The sequence below is a fragment of the Hoplias malabaricus genome, chromosome 7, assembly GCF_029633855.1.
Source record: "Hoplias malabaricus isolate fHopMal1 chromosome 7, fHopMal1.hap1, whole genome shotgun sequence".
In the NCBI taxonomy this organism is placed as follows: domain Eukaryota; kingdom Metazoa; phylum Chordata; class Actinopteri; order Characiformes; family Erythrinidae; genus Hoplias; species Hoplias malabaricus.
Genome location: NC_089806.1, coordinates 22,866,896 through 22,892,420, shown reverse-complemented (window position 1 = coordinate 22,892,420; position 25,525 = coordinate 22,866,896). Strand labels below are relative to the sequence as shown.

Genomic DNA, 25,525 nt, shown 5'->3' with positions numbered 1-25,525 from the left:
TCCCGCCTTGCACCCAATGATTCCAGGTAGGCTCTGGACCCACCACGACCCTGAACTGGATAAGCGGTTACAGATAATGAATGAATGGGTTCAGAAATATAAGTTATAAAGTGTGCTCAAATATGTTTATACATTGTTTCTGGAATGTTCTACCTATCTATCTACCTGTCTACATATTTAACAATACTGACATGTGTTAATGTCATTAACCCTAGGCATTAAAATGTGCAAAGGTGTTTTATTTCTGTATGGACGGTTTGAACAGACGTGTCCTACCCCTTTGCTCACATCAGGATACATATGCAAGGCCCCTTTAACCAAGCAAACAGAAGGTGTGTTGTAATTTAGATTAAACGATGTTATAAAGAAGACAGAGCTTATTATTTACGAGGCGCTGGAGGGCAAACTGCAGTTGCAGTCGGACTAAGCATGTTCCGATCAACGTCATTAGGAGAACGGCAAAGGTGTTTCTGCTGTTAGAGAGAGGAGGTTAAGACACCCTGCATTATAATGGTTTCCATGGGAATAGAGGCAGCTGTCATTACAGCGTAGTTCAAACTGGGTCTGTTACCATGGGAATACTGATACAGGTCAGAGTCATTAGCAACAATGGCTGCTGCCGAAGATGATTGATGTCTCCTTAGAGACGGCTCGGAGACAGATGTTGAGTCGGATGTTCAGTGGTTAGATATACAACTGCAGGCAATATGCTGAGCATTCGACTCAGACAAAGGTTTATTCCTATGCATTCTGTGGCCACTTCACTACAAACACCACTGATAAAGGAGTATAATTAGAGCGTGTAGACCATATGTTGTCATGAATAATCTTGTGTTAGTCATCCATCATCAGATATTAGAGGTGACAAAAAAAAAGTCTTAAAATAACAGTATTTTTGTGCCAAATTCAATTTCAATTTTTTAAACATGACATGGTTGAAAATGATTCTTTAAAGTTTTTGTTGATTATCGAAGTTAAAGCAATTAAAATTTGCATATAAATTACTTTTTTTTAAATTAACAAAAAATAAAAATGTGTCCTCTGTGTACGTTATGAGATATTTTATAATTCATATGAAACATTCCCCAAAATAAAACAAAAACCTTAGCTTTAACAAACCAGTGTAATATTTACGTTTGTTCCCCTTAAGAAACCTTTCAGATATAAAGTCAACAATGTCCAAATGTAGTTCACTTACAATGCAATATATACTTAAGATTACAGTAATATACAATATCATGCCATATTTGTCGTTATCAAAAATTGCACCCAATAACCGCATAAGACATCAGTAAATAATATATTGCATTATGGATGTTTCTATTTTATAATTTCTTAAAACAATTCATTTCTATCTTTTGCTGCAGGCCACTTGTGCCATAAAAAAAAATCATCAAAAAAACACAATTTCTACTTTAACATTTAATTTTACAAAATAAAAGCCCAGAGGTTGAAAGCCGAACAACTCACCACACACTGATACTGATATCTGTAAATCTCTCACCGTCACATCCACTGCTATGTCTGTGTCACGGCTGTGTTGAGAAAGGTCCACTTCCCAATCACGTATCAACACTTATAACCTCTGATTAAAAACGGTCTAGTTTTGTATGTGGTGCAGGAAGATTGACAAATAGAGCATGAAAACACATGGCTTTATCTGTAACTGCACAGTTACCTACAGTGTACGTGGACCTTATAAAGGGTCAACGGAGTGGACATACAAGATAGGTGCTTCTAATAAACAGGTTGGTAAAAGTATCTACTGCGGTTTATTACGAGCAACCATTTCTCTTCTTATTTTCTGTGTGGTACGCACTAGACCTGCGCTTCACATAGAGTGGAAAACAAAAAGCTGTCCTTCACCTTTACTCACAGAAAAATAATTAAAAGACAACCATGATCAGCAAGCTCTTTTCTGACATTGTTAGATTCAAACGCAGTTCTTAAGAGCTGCAGTCACTTGAGAAGAGACACCGAGAGGGGTGATAAGGTTGGAAGATAAATACATGCTCCAAAAGACATGCCTTTAATTGTTTATTAATTTTTTAAACACCTCTGTAAATGTTAGTAATACTGCTCTGGCTGAAATAGGGCACCTGCCTGTCAGAAAGAACTTCAGTGTAAGCTGGACTTTCAGTGTCAACTCATGACTCATGGCAGTGCGAGCCTGGTCAGTCTGGCCTCCACTAACAGGCACAGAGTCCGTCTCATAACAGAGCTGACTAAAGCACAGTGTGCCCACAGAGGGACAGGTGGCACATCAGGAGAGGGCACTGCCATGCTCTTGATTACAGCGAGCGAGAGACAAGAGCATGCCCCAAGCCCTCGGGCATCATTGTATCACACAGAGACAGCATTCAGCCCTCTGGCACTGACAAGACACACAGAAATGCTGTTTTAGAGCCCATTAGGGAATGTGCCCAGCGGGCAAGACTGAAACACACCAACATACACATGAGCACACACACACACACACACGCTGCGATCCAGTTAGAGTGCTTGTACTCTCTACAGATTCCAGCCAGGGTTACAGTAATAAGAGATGAAGTGACTATAGCATGTGGCTAAGTCCTTCATTACTTCCAAATCAGTATACACATGAAGCCAGTGTGGGCCACAGGAGCCAAACTGCTCCTGCTATCAACTGCCATTTCAATCTCTCATCTCGTTATTAAAAATTCTTTTTTCTCTTTCCAACAAGAGTTGGTCACCAGGTGCAGCTATGGCTTAATGGCTAGAGAAAGTCTGGACTGATCCCCTGGACCAACAAGCCAACTGGGGGAGGGGGTGTGAAGAAACAGCACTGACTCCTCACTCAACATCATGTCGATGCATTACACTTTTTATGAATCATGTAATTATTGCATTGACTTTCCCTCCATCGCTTGACACTCTCCTCCAAAGTCATTTGAAGTCTTTAACATGTTAATGAGTGGCGCAGCAGGTAGTGTCGCAGTCACAGAGCTCCAGGGACCTGGAGGTTGTGGGTTCGATTCCCGCTCCGGGTGACTGTCTGTGAGGAGTTGGTGTGTTCTCCATGTGTCCGCGTGGGTTTCCTCCGGGTGCTCCGGTTTCCTCCCACTGTCCAAAAACACACGTTGGTAGGTGGATTGGCGTCTCGAAATTGTCCGTAGGTGTGTGTGTGTGTCTGTGTTGCCCTATGAGGGAGTGGCGCCCCCTCCAGGGTGTATTCCTGCCTTGTGCCCAATGATTCCAGGTAGGCTCTGGACCCACCACAACCCTGAACTGGATAAGCGGTTACAGATAATGAATGAATGAATGAATATGCAATCACCGGAGAAGTACGCTGTCCCAGTTTGCCTGTTCTAAAGGTATCTTAAATGTGCTGCCTACTCACATACCTTGCTGTGATTTTAAGTGCGCCTCAGATGCTTCCTCAGCCACTGAAAAAGCCACTTTTTGAAAAAGCCAGAAGTGTTTGCTGTTGTTTTTTCCCTGTTATTTAGAGGTATATTTACACATGAGCTTGGTTTAACAGCAGTAACTAATGCACGCCCAAACCTCTGTCCATTTCACTGCTCCTACAGAGCACATATCATTAAAATAGCTGTAGAAAAACCCAGGCGTAGAATCCTTAACTTCAAAATCTGAGGCAGTTCTCCCACTGAGTTGATTGGTAGCTGAAGGAAGTAAATGCCGGTGCCACGCAGTAGGGGAACCTGCAGTCACATAATCACTGTCTAGAGTGTCTCAGTAACCTCTCATATGAGACAGGATGTAGGCTGGAATTCTGACTACTTAGACAGCTGCCTCTGTAGGCAAGGGCCAATAAGGCAGCTCACTAGGAACTGAGGCACACGGTATAAGGCTCTGTAACAAGATTCTGGCTTACAAAGTTTGATGAGAACATACTTTTAATGCATTACGGAGTGTTTTCATCATGTCATATCAATTAGATTGGAGTAGTGTTGCAGTTCTGACTGCCCCATGAATACATATAGCCAATTTATACTTCCACGGTCGCTGCAGTCTGCGTCAACGTGACGTGACTCATGCGTGTGAGGCTACTGTGAAGCTATATGGTTAATGTTGACCCAGAAGCATAAAATGGCCTTTAGGAGAAAAAGGTCACAGTGAGATATTAAATCTTCAAGATATTAAATCTTGAAAAAACTCAAATTATATGCACTTAATTACAGTCTGCTTTGGTAGATAAGTAGATGTGAACTATTTTTATTTAAATAACATTAGTACGTGTTGTCTTAAAAATATATAATCATAGAATTTACTTTCTAAATTTTACACACTTTATTAAAATGCCAAAAATCTCAGAATGCTTCTGAGACCTCCTACCTCTCCTCTTGGAATCCTTTCTGACGCTGGGTCTGGCAGCAGGCTGGAGCTCGGCCTCTGTTGACATATTAAGTCCTTATTCCTGTACAGTGCGGCTGGGTGCCTGTGGCTGGCTCATCTAGAGTGGCTTCCCCACTGCCTCGCGCTCAGACTGCCGCGGCCTCTAGCCCTGACGCTGCATCTCGAGCTCTCCCTGCAGTGGCTGCACACACAGGAAAAGAAAGGGAAAAGGTTAAAACCAAGTTTGTTAAGGGAAATATGCCATTAGGCTCCTGAAATCTTGTAGATTGCGCTCATAATCAATTACAGTAGTAGTGCCCCGCTTTTGTAGATGAGAATCTTGAACTTCTGGGTTTTTAAAAAAGACATCAAACTTAAAAAAAAGACATGTTACAGAGTGGTAAACCAACAAAGCTATAGATCCCAAACTTGACCCCTGGGAACACCACATGTCCAGACGTCCGAAAGAGTTGAATATATGTTTACTGCTCTCCTGCAAACATGTGGAACGGCCTACACACAGTTCAAAATGAAGTCCTGGAGGACGAGCACATGTCAAGAACGAGCTCATGATAATCTTCACTCTCCAAGCTTGTTAGCACTGATGAGAGAAGACCTAGCTAGCAAGTATACTTGTATTTTCTCCCACACAGGAAGCCAGTAATGAACTTGGTGGGCGGGCCCATGTGAAAGGGTTAATCACAACTCTGAGCGTTGAGTGGTCTCCCAGGCGCAGACGCACACAGGTATGTCGTCTTAAAGACAGAAGCTCTTTCCGTATGTTCTCGGTGAACTGAGGAACAGCGTGAGCTGCTCCTCTGCTCCTCCTGCTCCAGACTCCAGTGTTTGTCATCACTCATTAGTGATATAGAACGCAGAGCCAAAACACCTCCCTCATCCCTGACACAGCAGCCAGCCCCCTCTCAGATGCACCTCCGCCTCTATAAGCTCCCTGCCATCCCTCCTTCACCTGAGTGGGGGTCTCCTGCTGCCACTTGACTGCTGGGTGTCACCTTTCATCTAATAATTGGTCTCTGTGGCATGCCAGTGTCTCGGCAGGTGCCAAATGAGACGGCAGATCAAAAGCCTTATTCCCCTGTGGCTCCCCCTTCCAAAAAAAAAAAAACAGTTAACTCAGAGGAGGACCCTGAGAACAGCAGGCAGCCACCAGCCCCTACAGCAAAAGTTTGGGAATAAAGATCATATAAAATGAAGGAAAACAAATATCTTTGAAATTAGGAAGGTTCGAAGTTTGAAAACCGGGCGATAAATCTAACATCATCTGGCCAATGAAATATTTACAATATATTATAGTTTATTATTTAAAAGGGCAACACCGTTCTGCGATGAGTGGTGGAGCTGCTGCAAAGCTGTTGGGCCTTGGGGTCCAGGGCTTGGTCCTTGCCTTGGGTCACAGTTTGTGTGGAGATCGGTGTATTCTCCCTGGAAGGACATCTGGCATATAACCCCTGCCAAGTCTACTGTGTGGATCGTGATGTTTGGTGTTTGATCTGCTGTGGAGACCCCTTGTGGGAGCAGCTGTAAGTAGAGTATATTATTTGTTATTATTTATTATTTAATATCATCTTGTTCCCAGAATTCTTGAACATTGAATGTTGTTGCTATGAGGGGTGGACACAGTGGATCAAGCCAACCACAGTCAATTAGGCACAGGGTTTATGTCCGATGGGGGAGCCATGACCAGCACCAGTGGCAAACAGAGGGAAAACACTTGAAAAATCTGAAAATCCCTTGTCAATATCAAACTATTAGGGTTTACACTGTATGGGATATTATACACACAATATAAAAAGTGATTAACAAGACCAGTATCTCCCAGCTCCTTACTGAAGGGACATGTAGATGAGCAGAGGGCAATTCATATTCTCCATTCACTCCCATTCGAGCGTTTGCTCACCACCAAGCTGCAATTACTCTGTTTGTTTGTAAGATCGCTTTTACTCACAGTATGGCCCAGTGCTGCTGGACGCCATCCAGACCATCCACTCAGGCACACTTCAACACCATCACAGGGGAGGAGGATTTAACTACCCCCTCTTCCAGAGCCCCCTACCGCCAATAAAAAAAACCCAATAAAGTGAAAAGCTGCACCTTGAAAGCGTACTCAGAATCAGAATCAGAATCAGAGAGAGGGAGATCCTGCTGGACACCAGCCGCTGCCTGGAGAAGTGTTTCCGGCGTGAGCCAGGGCTGAGAGGATTTACACAGCTATTTCCGAACTGGAGCTGGACCCCAGGGCCTGGAGCCACTGCCATGGACTGGCCACATGCCGCCCATTGTGGACAGAACATTTCATTCCAAATGGAGAGAGCATGTCGCTGAGGGCCGGAGAATCACATGGCACTCTTTATCTGAGAGAAACACGCAGAGAGCCCGAGAGTCTGTCCAATTACTGCCATTATCTCTCAGAGAGAGAGAGAGAGAGAGAGAGAGAGAGAGAGAGAGAGAGAGAGAGAGAGAGAGAGAGAGACCACCACCCGTCGCCACTTATGAATTTGTTTTGTTGATGCCTTTTTCATCAATTTGTCTCTCCCCTCACCTTCTCCTGGTTTTCTGCTGTTCCGTACCCCGACACCATGCTGAATAATGAGGGCTCAAGTGTTAGCAGAACCAACAGGAGACACAGGCTTTATCTAGTTCAAAGTGAAAATCCTTAATAAGCAAATACCAACAGGAAACAAGAGCTTTTTCCACAGCCCAAGGGAACCGTGGGTGGTGAGGGTGCTGCAGCACCTCCCACTTTCACAATTATGGAACTACATCTGCTAAAAATACAATGAAACAACTTTCAAACAAGTATTTTTAGGGGTAATGTAGCTATGTGTTGTTTTGGGCACATGGCGCCCTGAAGTAAAAGCACACGCAGTTTTCTTGGCTCATTCTGTGTTTGATGTATTGCATTTTATTTCTCTTTATTTTTAAATTCTGTTTTCTTTACTGTGCTGTTTATCCAGGACATAAGCCAATTTCCAATTTCCAAGTAAAAGCCAGTAGTTTTTAATTCTCATGGTGTCCTCTACACTGAAAAAAATTTACTTTGGATGTACTTTAATTTTTTATTTATTTATTTTTTTTCAACGTCAAAGGGTTGCATGAAATTTAATCATCTACATCAAGAGATATAATCTGAATAACGTACTCAAATTATATTTCTGGACGTAGATGATTTAATTTCATGCAACCCTTTGATGTTATAAAAAAAAAAAGAAATTCAAAATGTCATTTTTTTCCCCAAACTATACACGCTGGGTGTGCAACTGTATCAGCAATAAGTACATGTTAAAGTAGCAGAACTCATTCTGTAGATGAAATGTTGACATGTTTTGCTGTATAGTTTCCAACAATGTGCCCTATTCACTATAGAGTGCACCATTTTGGAGTTCCGCCATTTTGTAGTAGTGTCTAAAAACCTAGTGGACTCAAACCATCCCACAATGCATCACAAAAAGCATTGTACAACCTATGTACAATAACGGATAGTGGATACCCATAACACACTGCATTTTTGAGTAAAAAGCCACAAGGCAGTGTCAGAAATGGTTTACTATGTTGCTGAACTCACCTCTCTATAATAGTGCACTGTATATTTTTAACATATATATTAATACAGGGCATATTGAACAGGGAGCACAGCTCTATGCCTCAGCTTAAATTTTAAGGAGCTGTCCGTGGTGCTGGACAGCTGTACTTATGGTCTAATCATTAGAGAAGCATTAATACACAGACTGAATAGAAGCAGATGTAGGGACAGCTTCAAATAGTTTGAACAAACGTGGATGTAGATAGTTTTGGATCTGTAAGAGTAGGCTAACCTTTTTTTTTTTTTGTGAGGGTCCTAAAGGCTTAAAAGTGAAAGTATTATCATATTGCAAGTTCAGAAACAATTATTACACCTTACCCCCACCCCCCACACACACTCACCACCTCCACCAGACACTCAACCATATGACGATGTTCTTCTCTCCAGAGGCAAGAGAGAGAGAGTGAGAGAGAGGGAGAGAGAGAGAGAGAAAGAGAGAGAGAGAGAGAGAGAGAGAGAGAGAGAGAGAGATTTCAAAAATCTAGGCTAAGGTTTCCTCTGGGACATGCCACACATTCAGCAGCAAAGGGAATGGAGCAAGTGAATGAGCAAAAGCCTGAGCATCTGGTTTTACAGTGGCAGCGGTGACTAATGCCTCCTCCGAGCCCTCAGAACGAAACGGAAATCGCCCGCTCCATTTCCCATCGGGACATATGCCTTGTTTTGGAGAGCTGACCGCAGCTCGCCAGAGTTCACTGCACTATATCTCTAAGGGGAGATAATGTGTCATTGTTTCTGTCCTGATGATGCGGCTAACTTTGTTGTGGCTAACATTCCAGGTTACGTCTCCACAAGTGTTTCCCCGCTGCCTGAATCTGAGGTACACACGGAGCATCCGCTTGTTATTTGTGACTTCTTCAAAAGTGCCTCACTAAACGTGATGCAACCAATTTCATACAATACACTGCAGAGGGAATTCATTTAGGAAAACAGGCTATAGACTTCCAGCACGGTGCAGAAATGTGTTAGCACAGAAAATGAGATTACAGCGTATAGGCTTCTTTCTACCCCGGAATTACAGAGGAGCTCTATCCCTGTATACATCAAACGGAGGAACCGTATTTAATTTAATCATCTATTTCAGCGGTAATTACACTATTAACAAATGTGCAGACCTCTGCACAGACATGCTTACAAAACAAAACCCGGGCAGAGCGCAACGTTCAATAGATACAGTAATTAACCTTGTCACATTTGTTAAACGGCTAAAGAATGCCATTGTTTCTCCATTAGAAATGGGGACCACGTGCCATGATTGCATTTAAGCCGAGAGGGTGGGGGAGGTAGGGGCTAATAACTGGTGATAAAAAAGGGGAAAAACATCCTTATTCATTTTCTCTAGCTAGGCCACAGCATGCTCGGATGTGCTGTCCTTCACTTTGCCTGAGGCAGACAACGGTCAACAAAACTGAACTAGCAAAAGCTCCACTTGGAGGCAGAGGGGCGATTACAGCCCACCGTACACAACCACATCAACATCAAGATCCACAGGAGCAGGAGGCACATGTATGAGGCTGGAAAATAAAGGTCCTACTCTTTTACAGCATTAAACATGCTGCCGTAACTTACTCAGACTAGAATTTCCAGTCAGGATGTGAGTCATTTAAGGGTAAGACCAAGTTGATTCACGAGTCAGTTACAAAAGGTCTACAAAAGCTTACAAATATTCACCTCTCCTTGTATGTATGTAATGTACCTCTAAGGAACACAACTGGACTTTAACACCTCTGTTTTACCATTACACTGTTTGACCACTGTGGGGAGGAAAATCAAGAAAATACTTGGATTCGACCCCCAGAGGATTACGTAGTGAGTCTTACACTGTGAATCAGTTTTGTTACCTTATGTTTAATTGTATCCACACCCCCCACTTTCCATATTTGTAATATATGGCTTCTTTTATGCTATATATAGACCACATGTTGGTCCTGAGGTCTGATCTAAGAAGCACTCTCTTTAAGAAAGCAGTATTGGTTCTTGTACTGAATGGCTCCATTGGCACCATTGTTTTTAAGAGTGTAATTGGGCCCTTACCTGACTGGCACGTCCGCTCAAGGACAATGATACTTTTTAAACCTTCCCAAGCAAATCTCTGCTATATATATATATATATATATATATATATATATATATATATATATATATATAAATGGTGAAGGCAATGGCCAGGGTTGGAGATGCAGCACCTCTGTGCCAGGGCCTGGAGACCACACACAGGAGAGGAAGAGTGGCAGGCGGCTGGAGAAGGAGCAGGAGGAGGAGGAGGAGGAGGAGAGGAAGCAGCCGGTAAATTGGATGGCCGCGAGCAGCATGCTGCCAGCAAACACACTTAATCCCCATAAATCACCCAGCGCTAACGGGCAGACGCTGCCAGAGGCGCTAGGCAGAGCGTCCGGTCGTGGAGGACCATGTCCACGCCTCAGTGTAGAGCGGGGAGGCTACACTCAGCCTCTGGCGTCTGTATACCAGCTCCTCTCAATTAGATACTGTCTGCCACGCTGTCAGATGAAGAGATGATGCAATTTAACGAAATTAATAAAAGTGTTTCTGCATCTGAACGCAGTGGGTTTACATGCGCGCGCTTATTACATAGTTATTACAGCCACAACAAAAGCACAATGTAACTATGGAAGTAGAACGAACCAAAAGCTTTTCTGTTGGATTCGGATGTTTCTTTTTTGCGGTTTGTTCCCTTTTCTCAGTGATGGGCTTTTGGCTGCATCACGTCCTTTCAGACCCATGTGTATACACTTACATCACATGGGAAGACACACACACACACACACAACAAGGACATGACTGTAACGTCTCTTCGTTTTCATGAATTTAAACTTACACACACATTCACAGTGAATGAACAAGACATGACAGGAGCTGCTCTTTCCCCTCGCCATCTGCACAATGTCCCAGGTCACCTTCCTGACTGGCGCCGGCGCAGTGACTACATTATGCATATTCAGGACAGGTTTGAAAGCTTGTACAGTTTAATAAAGGTTTGAAAGTGAACCGGTCAGAAACAGGCTTCAAAATACAAAATGCATATTGGAGCACTTTTACAGGAAGTTGCTAGTCAGTTGTAGTCATTTCCGATTCCTTCCGCTTCCTTTGATTCATCCAATCACGGCAGAGTTACCAGCCTGGGAAGGAGAAGGCAAGTGCATGCTCCCTCAGAGACATGTGAAGACCGTTCAAACTGAGGTTAGTTCAATGTCATCAGAGCGCAACACACTCGGAGGAGAACACTAACGGCCCCGGTCTGTTACGTCATTTAACTGGGTTAATCACCTCCGACGTGAAATGTTGCCGCGTGAACAAAGCATTACGAGACATTCAGATTTTACAATTGTTACTGAACTGCTACCAGCACGTTTCACCAAGCGAGACGGCCTGGATTCCTCCCATTACGAATGCACGGAGGGAGTCAGTGTGACCCACATTATGTTAACAGCTAAATGAAGGCAACTTAAATGAATGTAAACCTAATTGCTCACAGTGATGCAAATAATTAACAGTCAGCACTCTCCTCGCCACATTTACAACAGCACACAAACAGCACGCACTCGCGGCTTTGGGTTTCATTTCTGGAGCGTTCACTCCTGCGGTGTGTTTGTAGTAGTGTGTGTGTGTGTGCGAGAGAGACAGACAGACAGACAGACAGAGACAGAGCTTTCGTCTCCATACGGTGTGCTATCTGGGTCACGATGCCTCTCAATCTGCTCCTGTCTCCTTCATCACTGATTGTCTCTTCTCATTTAGGTCAGAGCTAATAAACTCAAAAGCAACCGTATACGCGGCCTATTAAAACCTAAAGGGGGCGGGGGGGGGGGGGGGGTTAGGGGCAGGAAAAGGTTAATGGATGAAGTGAGAGAGAAAGAAGAACAAAAAAAGAAAGTGTGAAATGAAAGAGGAAAACAGAAAGAAAAAATAGAAAATAAGAGCTGAGAGAGAAAAAAGAAAGAAGAGAGACAGAGAGAGAGAGACAGAGAGAGAGAGAGAGAGAGAGAGAGAGAGGCAGATTAATGGAGGAAGAAACTAATAGAGATAAAGAGAAAAACAAAGTGAGAAATGAAGGAGGAAATACATATAAAGAGTGAGGCAAATAAATGAACAATGTAAAACAGAGAGAGAGAGAGAGAAAGAGAGAGAGTGCGTTTAATAAATAGAATCATAGAGTAATTGTGAAAGAATTGATAAAAAGACAGCAGCACAAAGGCACAGAGAGAGAAGAAAAAGAAAGAGAATGAATGTGAAGGAGAAATGAAAGACAATGAAAAAGAGGAAAATGGCTCTGAAGTTTGTCCTATTTATCTGTGAAATCTCTCTCTCTGGGCTTTGAGCGTGTCTCCCTCACAGACTAGATTAGGTCTCCTACACATCTGAGCAGCATGACTTCTAAATAATGACAGCGTGTGTTATTTTGTATCCCATACACAACCTCTCGCAGCAGAATTACGCTGATCTCCGAGGTTACACAACCGGTGATGCATGGGCTGTCCACAGCCTTATGGACTTCTAATGATACTGTCGCCTCCAGATAGTTCAATAAGAAACAAAAGCAGCTCAGATTTGTAAAGGCCATCGCTGTAATAACTGAGTAGAGCTGATTTGGAGTGTGTGTGTGTGGGGGGGTGGTCAGCGGAAGATAGTAGAGGGTGATTATTTTGGGTCTGGTTCATGTTAACACTTTCATATAAAACACTATACAACCAATGGTTCTGACAGTGCAATCTGATTGGCTGATGACTCTGACCGTTTTTACTGTAACTCTACTGAACTATTCCTCCTTGCAGTGGTTGCTAAGTAACATCTCTGTTCACTACACCTTCTAACAGTTACTTTTCACCTTTGAGACATACAGAATCACAAAAAAGGGAAAAATAGTTTGCATATCGTTTAATGTGTTTTCAGCCGGAACTGTAATTCCTTTCTCATTCCACTTAGAAGTTCACCTTAAAAACTGCACTGGCTACATTCTGGTAACTCCAGTCCACTTTAAATTATGCCGCAGTTACATCCTGGTACCTATGGTCCGTTTCTGATTGTTGTGGCAGTTATATACCGGTGCTAACGTGCACGCAACTTTTGATCCTTGTGGTATTTTGACCAAAGTATTTCACAGACTGTTCTTTAAGACCAAATGGAGCTGAGTTAACTTGTGGAAAATGGATATGATATACCCACCCTTTAAAACATTTAAACCGTGTATGGGCTTCTTGGCCTCATTTTCCAAGCTCTCTGGTTATTTTACATTACCTTTAATTCTGCTGCTGCAACAATCCTTCACCATGAGCTAAAGACAGACCATGGATGATTTCTAGGCAACAAGCAGAGCAGGCTTAATGCGGCTAATGCCTGCAGTGTGGATACACAGGCTTTAGGAGGCTGACAAGGCCACAAACAAATGGCTCCCACTGAGAAACGCCAGGCTGGGTTTGCTTTTCCCAGGCTGCCGTGAGCAGCTTTGAGGTGGGGAAACAACACTGACTGTTCCGCAAGCAGCACAATGTTTGTGCACTTTGATTCAGAAGTTTGAATGTGGCCTGTTGCTTTAGCTACTCCGCCGAGACATATCTCTCTGTTTCTGTTTCACTTCTTTTCTTACTCCCTAGCTGTCCATTTCTATTCCTTTTTTTCCTCACTATTAGTCTCCTGTATTGTTTTTTCTCTCCCTAGCTATTAATTTTTCTCACTTCTCCCTTCCACTAGTTCTGCATCTCTCTCTCTCTCTCTCTGTCTCTCTCTCTCTCTCTGTCTCTCTCTCTCTCTCTCTGTCTCTCTTTCTCTCTCTCTGTCTCTCTCTCTCTCTCTCTGTCTCTCTCTCTCTCTCTCTCTCTCTCTCTCTCTCTCTCTCTCTCTCTCTCTCTCTCTCTCTCTCTCTTCTCTCTCTCTCTCTCTCGTTTCGGATGGTCCAGTGGGTCAGTGTCCACTCTGTTGAGTGATATCTGACCTGCTGTTCACCGCAGCAGCATGATCTTATCTGCCCAGCAGGTAAACAGCACAAACAGATCCGGACATTCCTGTGTGACCTTGTCCGATAGGTTTCTGTATCTGTGTGTGTGTGTGTGTCCACTAGAGTGATAGGGAGACCTTGGCTGCTGGCGTGGTTATTTGTGGTCAGTGCTGAAGGGATGATCAGGAGCTTGGCATGGTGCAGTAAGTGCAGGGAGAGGGGCATCTGGCACTGTTACAGGGTCTCTATGGCTCCGTGTCACTATAAGGACATAGGACATCTTTCATTCCAATGATGGCAGCTGCTGCTGGAGTAAGCTTCTGCTCTCAACTGGACCCAGAGGACGGAGCCCTGGAGCTACTGCAGGCTGCACTGCAACCCACCGCGACCCTGAACTGGATAAGCGGCTACAGACGAATGAATGAATGAATGAATGAAAACATGAAAAATTGGAGTTTATCGACATTTTTGTCCTGGTTAGGTATAAAAACCAAGCATAAAACACACAGAACACCCCCCAACTCATCCAAAACACACACACACACACACACACACATAAAGGGGTCTACAGGGGCTTAAGCCTAGCACCCCTGGGTTGCCAGGAACCCAAAATAATTCCAGAGTCTATAGCAAGAAATAAATTGTTTGGTACAATTTCAGCAAGGCCACATTATCTGTGTTTACTGCTCCATCAGCGCTTTGTTGTATAAAAGCATGTGTGAGGACATGGCTATTGAAACTATAGGGAAAAACAACAACAATCTACTGCAATTTCTAGCCTTTTGTACAGAGTTCATTATGTAAGCCAGCGGAAACAAAAGGCCACTGAAGTGGTGTGTCATTCTGCATTCGGCATCATGCCCATATTAGGAAATCCTGCTCTAGGAGTGGGATCTGAATGGGAGGAAATTGCTGCAGTCACGCTCTGTGGTAAACAACACAGTTCAAAACTCGTTACATTTTTTACACAGCGTTTCACAGGATCCTCTGAATGATGAGGTGAACACTGAAGATATGCTGTGGTCTGCAGGACAAAACAGACTGGGTTTACACAACAGCAGGTTTATTTATTTTTTAATAATGAATTGACCAATAAAAACGCTCAAAAATCAAATCGTTTTTTTTCACACAATCACTTCCATTAAAAGATAGGAATGTTTATTTTTATTTATTTATTTATTTTTGCATTCATTTCCATTAAAAGTTATGTTTATTATTTCTTTCCTTCTCCTGTAAAGGTACAATTTTGGAGAATGTATTTCTTTGCACAGTGATATGTTTAATAATGTTTGGCTGAACCGACAGATCAGAGTGATTCATGCGCTACTACAGACATTGTGATTAGTCTGAGTAAGAAATATGTTCGAGAATTTTCACCAGTACAAAATGTGAAAAAAGTAGGAGGGATATAAATGTTAAAAAGCTTATGATAAACGTTAAAACCCTAAAACACATGATTTACATTCCGCTCCATGCACTCCTTTCCTCCTCGGTCTACTTTCTATTTGAGTTTCTTTGACTCCTTTAATAACACACAGCCTCCATTTAAGAGCATAAGCAGATAAACAGCTTTTCGTTAGGCTGAAGATTTATGGTGCGGGCAATTAATTATACTGCAGTGAGTGCAGGCGAGCGCCCTGTGCTCCACTGCAGCAGTCCAGATTGAATAAGCACTCTCGTCTGGGCTAAAACGCTTGTTTGGGACGCACACAGCGAGTGTTACTTTCACGTTGGAGTTACTTTCACGTCAGGCCTACCATTGTTTACAGGAGGGGGCTAGGGGGGGATGAAAGGGAGAAGGGAGAAACCGGGAGGGAAGAGAAATATGTGATGCGTCTGGCTTGTGAATAATACATCGGCTTCCCTTTTTTTTTTGGTCTAGATCCTCCCCCCACTTCATCTGATCAGAGATGTCCTGCTAACGTGTGGTTTCAGGCTCATTAATCCCTGCTGGAGTGACACCTCGCTTAGCACACACACACTCGCTCTTATTCTCCACCCCAACCTGTCAATCATCATCCTCATTGCCCTTTTGATATCACAGACACATCCCAGCTGGCTCGTCAGAGGACGCCTATCACCGCAGCATCACGGGTAGACGCTGATAAGACCACTTAACCCCCCACCCCTTCACTTTCCCACTCTCACTGTACTTTCCCTCTCCCTCTCTCATTTCTCAGTAGTGTTTCAGATCTGGATTTAACCCCTTAAAATACAGGTTTATTACTTGGGCATTAATATTAACACGCATTATCCTGTACCTACATAAGCTGTGTGATAGTGAGGAAGTAACTGAAGTGTAGTTTAAAGGGGAATGGCATTCATTTTCCAAACAAATGTCATCAAATGTAAATCTGTTGGGTTATGAACAAAGTCATTCAGAGTGTTTTAAAGTCAACTGATGCTTTGTAGAACAATTCCTCAAGTGTAATATATGTATTTACAAAGGTTGGTAATGGGGACCGATGCGCTCCTGGAATCCCAGCTTTACACAGCTAAGGAATCCTCAGGGACTGAATTTGCCAACACTTTAGCCCCAGGTCAAAATCACCTCACATACCTCTAAAAAACCCTTATATAACATCTCAGGGTGTTTTCACATTTGTCCCAAATACTTGAGTCCATACCCAGGCCTGATTCTGAGCTCGCTGCCGTGAGGGGCTCATTATCTCTGGTTTGCTTCCTCACACAAGGGCTCCATCCGAACCACAATAACACACGTCGCTTCTCTGTGAACAGGCTCGCAAAATGGCAGGAGGAATCTTCTCCATTTGCTGCTTTTCATGATTTTCCGAGGATACAAAACACTCAAGCTGCAAGGAGCAGTGCTTCTGGCATGCATGGCATTTCACACTATTGGAGCCCCCACAAACAATTTCTTGTATGAGAAGGAGAACAGCGTGAGGCGTGCATTTGTCTCCATGCACTCAATTTAGTTATTCATTGCTTCGTTCATTCATTCATCTTCTCTAACTGCTTCATCCAGTTCAGGGTTGTGGTGGGGCAGGAACACACCCTGGATGGAGCGCTAGTCCACCACAGGGCATCACACACACATTCACTCTGTATAGTGGGAACATACAGGAGCAATCAGAGGGAACCCATGCAGACACAGAGAGAACACATACCTGCAAATCCAACAAAAGCAAACAGGTGTTAATAACATTGGAGAAGTCTGTACACACGACAACTCAATTTTAATATTAATAATACAACATCTCTTCTTCCCTTTGAGAACATTTCTGACTATTCCTACGTCCTATATGCAGAGTACTATCTGTTGATCACATTATGTAAAGGACAGCTGGCATTTCAAACAGTGGAAAAAAAAACCCAAAGAACTGAGGAATGACATTTGTTCAGACAGGGATGATATCCTGATGAATCCAGGCTGAATGGGGCCTTCTACACCGGCTTCGTTAGCATCTGGGATGAGAGCTTTTAAGTGACTTTGACGCCTCTGTTTAATGACTATCACTATCAAATCCCTGCACGGAAACGTGAGAAAGCTGGTGCCAAACAATCAAAGGCAGCAATCCCACACTGAGACACAGAAGGGAAATTGAACGCCCATCAAGGAGATGTAGAGATGCTGAAATGGGGGAATCACTCATACATAGGATATGAAGCGTCAACAAAACGCTCTGCCATGATGTAGATATTGCATTCATACTGCGCAGACTGAAGCGGTGGCTTAAACAATTCCAGCTCTTTGAAGAACCACAAGGACGTAATCAAATGAAGCACGGAGAAAATGAACGGCCTCTGCTGTACTGTAATATATGCAACTGGGGCTTCTTATATGTGATTATGTACACGGCATAATCATTATGATGAGAAAGTCTGCTTGCGCCTGTGTAATTCTCATCGGAGCCCATTGCGAGAGAGAAGTTGCAGCAAATTTGAAGACAATGGAGTCTAATCTAATCTAACGTAATCTAATCTAATGATTCAGGTGTGTGCGAAGCATACAGAGACAGACCTGCTCGCCCTTGTGTCTGCCGCTGCTTTCAGCTTGACAGGCTGCAGCTGGTAGTAGGGATTAGCACAAAGCTCCTGTTTACTCACTAGCACTAACACATGTCATAACACAGCGCACCTCACAGGAAACAAGTCTTCAACTCCGGCCTAACCTCAGCACACTGAGCGTGTGGTTCTGAGAGGCGTTAGTCGGCTTAACGTCCGAGGAAGATTCAATAAGACAGCACAGAAGGAAGAACTCAAGCGAGAAAACAGCAAGTCATATTCACAGAACTAATAAACACCATTCGGACAGGTGTTGTAACGATATTATAACCAGACTGTGTGTTAATCACACTTCTGCATCTGTCTGGCTCATAATCAGCATTTCCATACATCCCAAACTTTTCCGTGGGGTCTGTTTGAGCTCTATCTCAACTCTTCAAACAATGTGCACAGGGGGAACGTCATACAGGAAGAGCTGGAATCATGGGATCATAGAAAACGTCTCACAGTAAAGAAGCACTACGCAGTATTTTCACCTATAAATGACAGCTTCAAAAAGATTAGCACACTTTTTAACATTAGACTTCGATTCTGGGAATACGTGCTGTTCTTTGGTTGCTGTGTGGTTACAATGGTCAGTGTAGCACTTTGTGGCAATGCAACCCAAGCTTTGTTATTGACAAAGTGTCAGAATCAGGTTTTTGAAAGTTACTGATGAATGAGGGTCAGTGCTAATTTAGCAATTCATTCATTCATTATCTGTAACCGCTTATCCAATTCAGGGTCGTGGTGGAATCATTGGGCGCAAGGCGGGAATACACCCTGGAGGGGGCGCCAGTCCTTCACAGGGCAACACAGACACACACACACTCACTCACACCTACGGACACTTTTGAGTTGCCAATCCACCTACTAACGTGTGTTTTTGGACTGTGGGAGGAAACCGGAGCACCCGGAGGAAACCCACGCAGACACAGGGAGAACACACCAACTCCTCACAGACAGTCACCTGGAGCGGGAATCGAACCCACAACCTCCAGGTCCCTGGAGCTGTGTGACTGCGACACTACCTGCTGCACCACCGTGCCGCTAACATTAGCCAGATTAGCTCAATTTTAGCATTTCAACATTGATTCTTGTAAACAGGGGTTTACTGTCGGTTGCTGTTGTTATAACAGTTAGTGTACCACCAAAGTTACACTTTATGGTTGTAATAACATGGTCCAGTGTGTATTATGAGCAATATATGGGTTTTATCATGTAGTGAACATCATCTTTTTTGATCACACACATTCCCCAGGCCCGATTGTGTTTATCAGTTGAAGCCCTGAGAGTTGTTTGTGATAGATGTGAATATTCCCTGGCTAAGAAGGTCTGTCTGTGTGTGTTTGTGTATGTATGTATGTGTGTGTGTGTGTGTGTGTGTGTGTGTGCTCGCTTGTCTGCTGTCCATGAGAAAAGAGAAAGAGAGAGCGAGAGTGAGCGAGAGACAGAGCGAGAGATAGACAGAGAGGGGTGAGTGTGTTTTCACGACAGTAGTGTAAACGTGAATTACACTCAGTGACATGTAGGGGAAAAAAAATCCACGTCTTACATAGTATTCCTTTAACATCACCTTCACATGAAATATGAGGTGTGGTATAAACCTTGAAAAACAACCCCAGACCATTATATCTCCTCCACTAATCTTTAACAGTAGGAGGAATTGAAGTATTCTCCTGGTATCTGCCAAACCCAAATCCATCCATCAGACTCCTGAACACCGAAGTATAATTCATCCCTCCAGAGAACGCGCTTCCACAGAGTCCAGTGGTGGGATACTTCACATCACTCAAGCCATCACTTAGCGCTTCAGATATCAAGCCTGGGTGCAATTGCAGGCAGCATGGCAGAAATGTGATGTGTAGCTGGCCTAACAATAAACATGAACCAGACGAACAAAAAAGGCTACCAGTTAGCATTATTCCATCCATTCATTATCTGTAACTGCTTATCCAGTTCAGGGTCGCGGTGGGTCCAGAGCCTACCTGGAATCATTGGGCACAAGGCGATAATACACTCTGGATGGCGCGTCAGTCCTTCACAGGGCAACACACACTCACACCTAGGGACACTTTTGAGTCACCAATCCACCTACCAATGTGTGTTTTTGGACTGTGGGAGGAAGCACCCGGAGGAAACCCATGCAGACATAGGGAGAACACACCAACTCTTCACAGACAGTCACCTGACAGACAAATGCAACCCCAGTTAGCATTACTGACCTAGCAAATTATTACCAAATAAAAATGTTCTTGCAGTAAGTTTGTCCCTTGCCCAGAGTTCCTCAATTTACCACTGTAGCTCTAAACTTTTTCAAATGTAAGGGGGAAAAACAAACTCCCGCCCCCCAATCCTTGATAACTTGAAAGAGGCCTCATGCTTTGCCTGAATGAGCTAGAATTGGAACAAAGCAACAGGGGGGTTCTATTCCATATGAAAGCATCTGTTCACTTTGACTGTTTTAGGACACAGGCTCTACTTCCGTTAGAATTTCTGAAGGAACAAGGAACTAAAACAAATGTGTGCCTCCACAATGAACTGCCAGCATAGTTTGAGCTATGTTGTGTAAAGCAGATGTAAGTGTGTGTGTGTGTGTGTGTGTGAGAGAGAGAGAGAGAGAGAGAGAGAGAGAGAGAGAGAGGGAGAGCATGTCAGCCATGTGAACAGACTTCCCGCACCCAGTTCATCAAGCCGAGGTGAGTAAACAAACTTAAATCATTATTCCAAATCCGTGGAGAGAGAGATTACCGAAATAGAGCCGCTTCACATCCCTCCCTCCCTCCCTCTCTCTCTCTCCTCGCTCACTCTTCGTTTTATTTACAGAGACACAGCAGCAGCAGATATCAAACAGTCTGATCCGTCTTGAGGGAATTCCGCACTTTTCATGTTTTAGACGGAGAGGAGGAAGAAAGACAGACAGGAATTCCACTCTCTGGTGAGCTGGCCTCTCGGCTTGTTCTGTGGCTCAGATGTAAATTGGACCCGTCCGCCACCTTTTCCCCCACTCACACACTCCCTTCATGTAGCGCGAGGAGAGGGAAGAAAACACGACCACCGACGATTTTTGTCCGGATGCCAGCAAGCTTTAATTAGTGTTATCTCTCTGCTTTTATTCTGTCTTTCCGCTCGCTTTTCCTTCACACTTGTGCGTCTAATCTGACGCTCTCTCGAGGCCCTTGTTCTGCAGAGGTACATTTAACAAAACACTTTCGCTTCTCTTTTTTCCACATGTGTTATTTGTGTCTATTCAAGTGGGCCATTAATTTGTCGTGCATCAAGACCAGTGGATCCACAACATCCTGTTGATTCTCTTTTTAGGAACACCAGGCTTCCACCAGGCTTCTTCTGTTCTAAATTAGTGCAGTTCTTTTCCTGTTTTTTCTTTGCTTCTTTTTTCCCCACCTCCCCTATTTTTCCTATATTTTGAGATTCAAGATGCATTTGAAAACTCTAACACTCTTAAAATAAAGGTGCTACAAAGGGTACTTTGAGTGATGCCATAGAAGGACATTTTAAATTTGTAAATAAGCTTCAAACAGACTTCTTCAGACATTTATAGATGCCTCTACGGCAGGGTCCAGTTAGAAAGAATTTCCTCAAGCCTAGGCCTGGAACATATCGAATTTGCATTACGATCAGTGCCATATTCTGTATATTAAAGTAGTCTAGTATTTTATATAGTCCACAACTGAATGTCAAATCAAATTACTATTCAATATGTTTCAAGGTGTTTCGCCCTGTGAAGGACTGGCGCCCCCTTCAGGGTGCATTCCCGTCTTGCGTTTAGTGATTCTGGGTAGGCTCTGGACCCACCGTGACCCTGAACTGAGTAAGCGGTTACAGATAATGAATGAACGAACGACTCGTCGTGGCACTTGACATTACTGCTATTCCCAACTAGATATCGCCACAATATTGGTGACCCTCCTCCGTTTGGCGTAAGCAGCAATCTGATTGGCTCGTTTTGTTGAAAGGTGGGCTTTATCCATTATCAACAAGCTTATTGGCTCATTTGGCTGAAGGACAGAATGTAGGATGTTTCTCAGTGTGTGTTCTTACGTGCTGGTGTTGGTATTGAGAAACAGCCTTTGCATGTAACCAAACACCTACGTAAGTCTTCTGATTGGCTACTCAGATCTGATTGTCTAAGATGGATCATGTGTAATGTACAATGCATGCAATTGGTTTGTGAGTTTCCTGGGCCGCTAACCCGGTATTGGTATTTTTTTTATTTTATTTTTTTTTTGTAGCATCTTTATTTTAGAATGTAGAGTAAAAATAATCTTTATTTATGTTATTATTATGTTTAATTTATAGGTTTTACATTTACTAAATATATACATAGAATTGTCCTTACAACAACAGTTCTCAACTACACATACTGACTTATTGTATAGTGTGGTACAAACATATAAAAAAAAAGAAAAACAAATGAAAAATAAAACATAGAAAACATGACTGTTATGTCATTAAAAGCTATAAGGAACGCATTATAAAACAATGGCTCTCCCAATGTGTCTATTAACATTTTGACACATAAAAGCAGTGAAAGTGTGAAAGTAAAAGTTCTACCACACTTTTCAACATTAACCTGGTGCATTTTCTGGGTTAACATCTGGGTCGAAGTCAAGAGAGGAAAGAAAATGAATTAAAAAATACTAGCCCTGACACCACTGCCTAATCAAGTAGTCTGCCTCAAAGTGTCCCCTACTTCTTTACCAAAATCACAGCTGACAAACGACCCCATGAGAAGAGGATTTAAATTCAAGTTATGGCGCTGAAGCGTTCCACACATTAGCCAGACCCTCATCAAACAGATGATCAAATACAGGGCCCCAAAAATAGTGTCGGAAGGCTCTGGAGCTGGAGACGCTAAGATTTAATGAGGAATGGCGCCATCAATTATTCACAACACTTAATCACAGTGCAGGCTGCAAGATGATAAACAAATCCACAGCTAGATCACCTCTGTCCCGGTGGGCTGCCGGCAAAACGCTCCACCGTCCACATGTTTCCATGCCATTTCCCCGTGGTCCAGTCCCCTGGCCTGCAGCACAAACCCTGCCGCCACGTCTGCCCATCACTGTCACAGCCCATCTCTTCTGCCTCACCAAGCCCACTAAATAATGGAGACATTCGCAACCGTTTTCTGCCACTCTGCCAGTCTTTCCCAAATAAGATGTCAGGAGAAAAAATAACTACACTGCACACAGACATCTTACTGAGCTTTTAGAGTTTGTGCTAATCGCCCACATAGAGAGGACACTGCGCTGAGCCTGCGAGCTGACGCCATGATTTATTATAAACTTTTAACAAACTCCTTTAGACGTGGACTTAGGTTAGCTTACTGCTACTCTACTTAGAGGAGTCTGTTAGGCAAAGTTAAGGTCAACTTCATTGTTATTCCTTCTCGGCGGAGATGTGATGAGTGAGGAACTAAGCAAAGTCTTCCAGGACACACTGCTACATTTAATACAGAAGAACAGCAGACAGTAGTGCACACAGACAATACGTATAAGCATGGGGAAAGACATGACGGAGGGGTGCTCTTATGCATAGTGTGGTAACTATGTGAATCATCAGAGATTCAAGCAGATCACTGCAGTCTTCAATGCCATACTCCCTTAAAAACGATGGTACTACAAGGGCTCTTTAGTGAAGAAAATGGATATATACAGAACACCTGACGAAGCTTTTGCATGGTTACATGGTTATTGCATCACAGATAATGTGCTTTAGATGGTTCTATAGAGCACCTTTGAGAAAACGGTTATATATTTCACTAAAATTGGTTCTTCATTTGCTACAAGCTTGACATCTGAGTAAGTGGCAATTACAGCCATGGCCTGGTGGGGGACAGCTGTGGCCTGGTGGTTAGGGAACTTGGTTGTCGGTTTGATCCCCAGAGCCGGAAGGTCATGACTGAAGTGCGCTTGAGCAAGGCACCTAACCCACAACTGCTTCCCAGGCGCCGTGGCTAGGGCTGCCCACCGCTCTGGGCATGTGTTCTCTGTGTGCAAGCACAGTGGCCAATAAAGTGATTCTGATTCTGATTCTTATTTTTAAAAGATCCTATGATGTCCTCGGTTTACTCCCACAGTCCAAAAACACATACTGGTAGGTGAATTGGCAACTCAAAAAGTGTCCGTAGGTGTGAATGTGTGAGTAAATGTGTGTGTGTTGCCCTGTGAAGGACTGGCGCCCCCTCCAGGGTGTATTCCCGCCTTGCGCCCAATGATTCCAGGTAGGCTCTGGACCCACTGCGACCCTGAACTGGATAAGTGCTTACATACAATGAATGAATGAATGAATGATGTCCTCATATTTCAAGAATGTCACTGTGGACTACTGAACCGCATCTTGTTCCACTTACGCATATACCTTGTTTATATACCTTCAAAAGAGCTGAATACGTGTCACCCTAAAACAATGTGTTTGTTTTATTTCCCTAAACTACAGCTAACATTACTACTGTTAGTTCAAAGGCATAAATGTTCAGACAGCATCCATTGTTGTTGTAGTTAAGGGGCTGGTCAAATGAAAGCAGTAGTTTGAGGACTCCTGTTCTAGACAGTAGGGAGGCTTCATAATGATTGGTGTGTGAATGAGGCACAGCAAGACAGTAGTGGTGTGCAGCTGCAGCTGTGGATTTGCTGGCCACCTGATGGTGATGATGAAGCTTTGGGATCAAGGGGTGTCGCTCCTCAAAGAAGCTGGTGCAGCAGGTCACAGATCGCCGTTGGGCCAGTGGCTGAACACATTGATTTCTGATGGCACCAGGGTCAGCAGAATCTGTAGCACATGGCCAGATTGCTTGTCTCTGGATGGAATCAAGTAAGTGCAGGTCAGTGGAGGGTCCACAAGCCCACAAAGGAGAGCAGTTGCCCAGACAATGTTTTGGGTGGAAGTTGGTAACACAGAGGAGGAAGCTGAGATGCTGCCCTGCTCTTGCAGCTACAAATCTGATGTGACCTCCCCAAGGGGGTCGATGCTTGAGGTTAACACCAACTAGAGTTAAATTGCTTTCCTCAACCAGAACGCGACCCAGGAAGACAAGAGCAGGATGGGACGTCTCTACGTCCAGGGCACGGCTGATGGTAAGGTACTTTGTCTTCCCAGTACTGAATAACACACCAAATCTCCGCCCATTCAGCTATCTTTGACAGGTCATTACACTAACAGACAATAGACAATACAAACACTGGTATAAAAAATCATACACAATAACTGTACCAGTCACCACGCACTACACAGCAGAGACAGGACAATAAGGAATTTACAGCTGTAGGTCTACCGCAGCAGACGGCTGTGTTTAGAAAGTGGTGGTTAAAGTCAAGTCACCTCCATCTAACATCACTGAACAGACATCAAGTCACAGCCAAAGTGCTGCATGATTATATATGAATTCAGGAACTGTGTTTAAAAGGTTAGAATGTCAGTGATGTTATAGATGAGTTTCCATCAGTGCCCCATTTCTCAAGTAGATATAACCCACTTTCTGTAAACAAGAAACAGAACTGACCTATTCATTCTGCGTCCACAAATGTGTTCTTCAAATAGAGAGAATGCAAAATCTACAACTGAGAGATCAACTGAGAAATCATAACGTATAATTCACAGCTTGAAAATATGGCTATAATTACAGTGTC

General features: G+C 43.4%; 1 protein-coding gene across 8 annotated transcripts in view; it reads right to left on the bottom strand.

The window, feature by feature from the left end:
- Positions 1-25,525, bottom strand: part of dab1a (DAB adaptor protein 1a) — a 195,434-nt gene that overhangs the window by 113,239 nt on the left and 56,670 nt on the right. For all 8 annotated transcript variants that reach the window (XM_066677541.1, XM_066677542.1, XM_066677540.1 and 5 more), the window contains exon 2: positions 4,318-4,519. In XM_066677541.1, coding sequence (XP_066533638.1) covers positions 4,318-4,384 — 67 coding nt within the window. In that variant the 5' untranslated portion in view covers positions 4,385-4,519. The remainder of the gene's footprint in view (positions 1-4,317; positions 4,520-25,525) is intronic.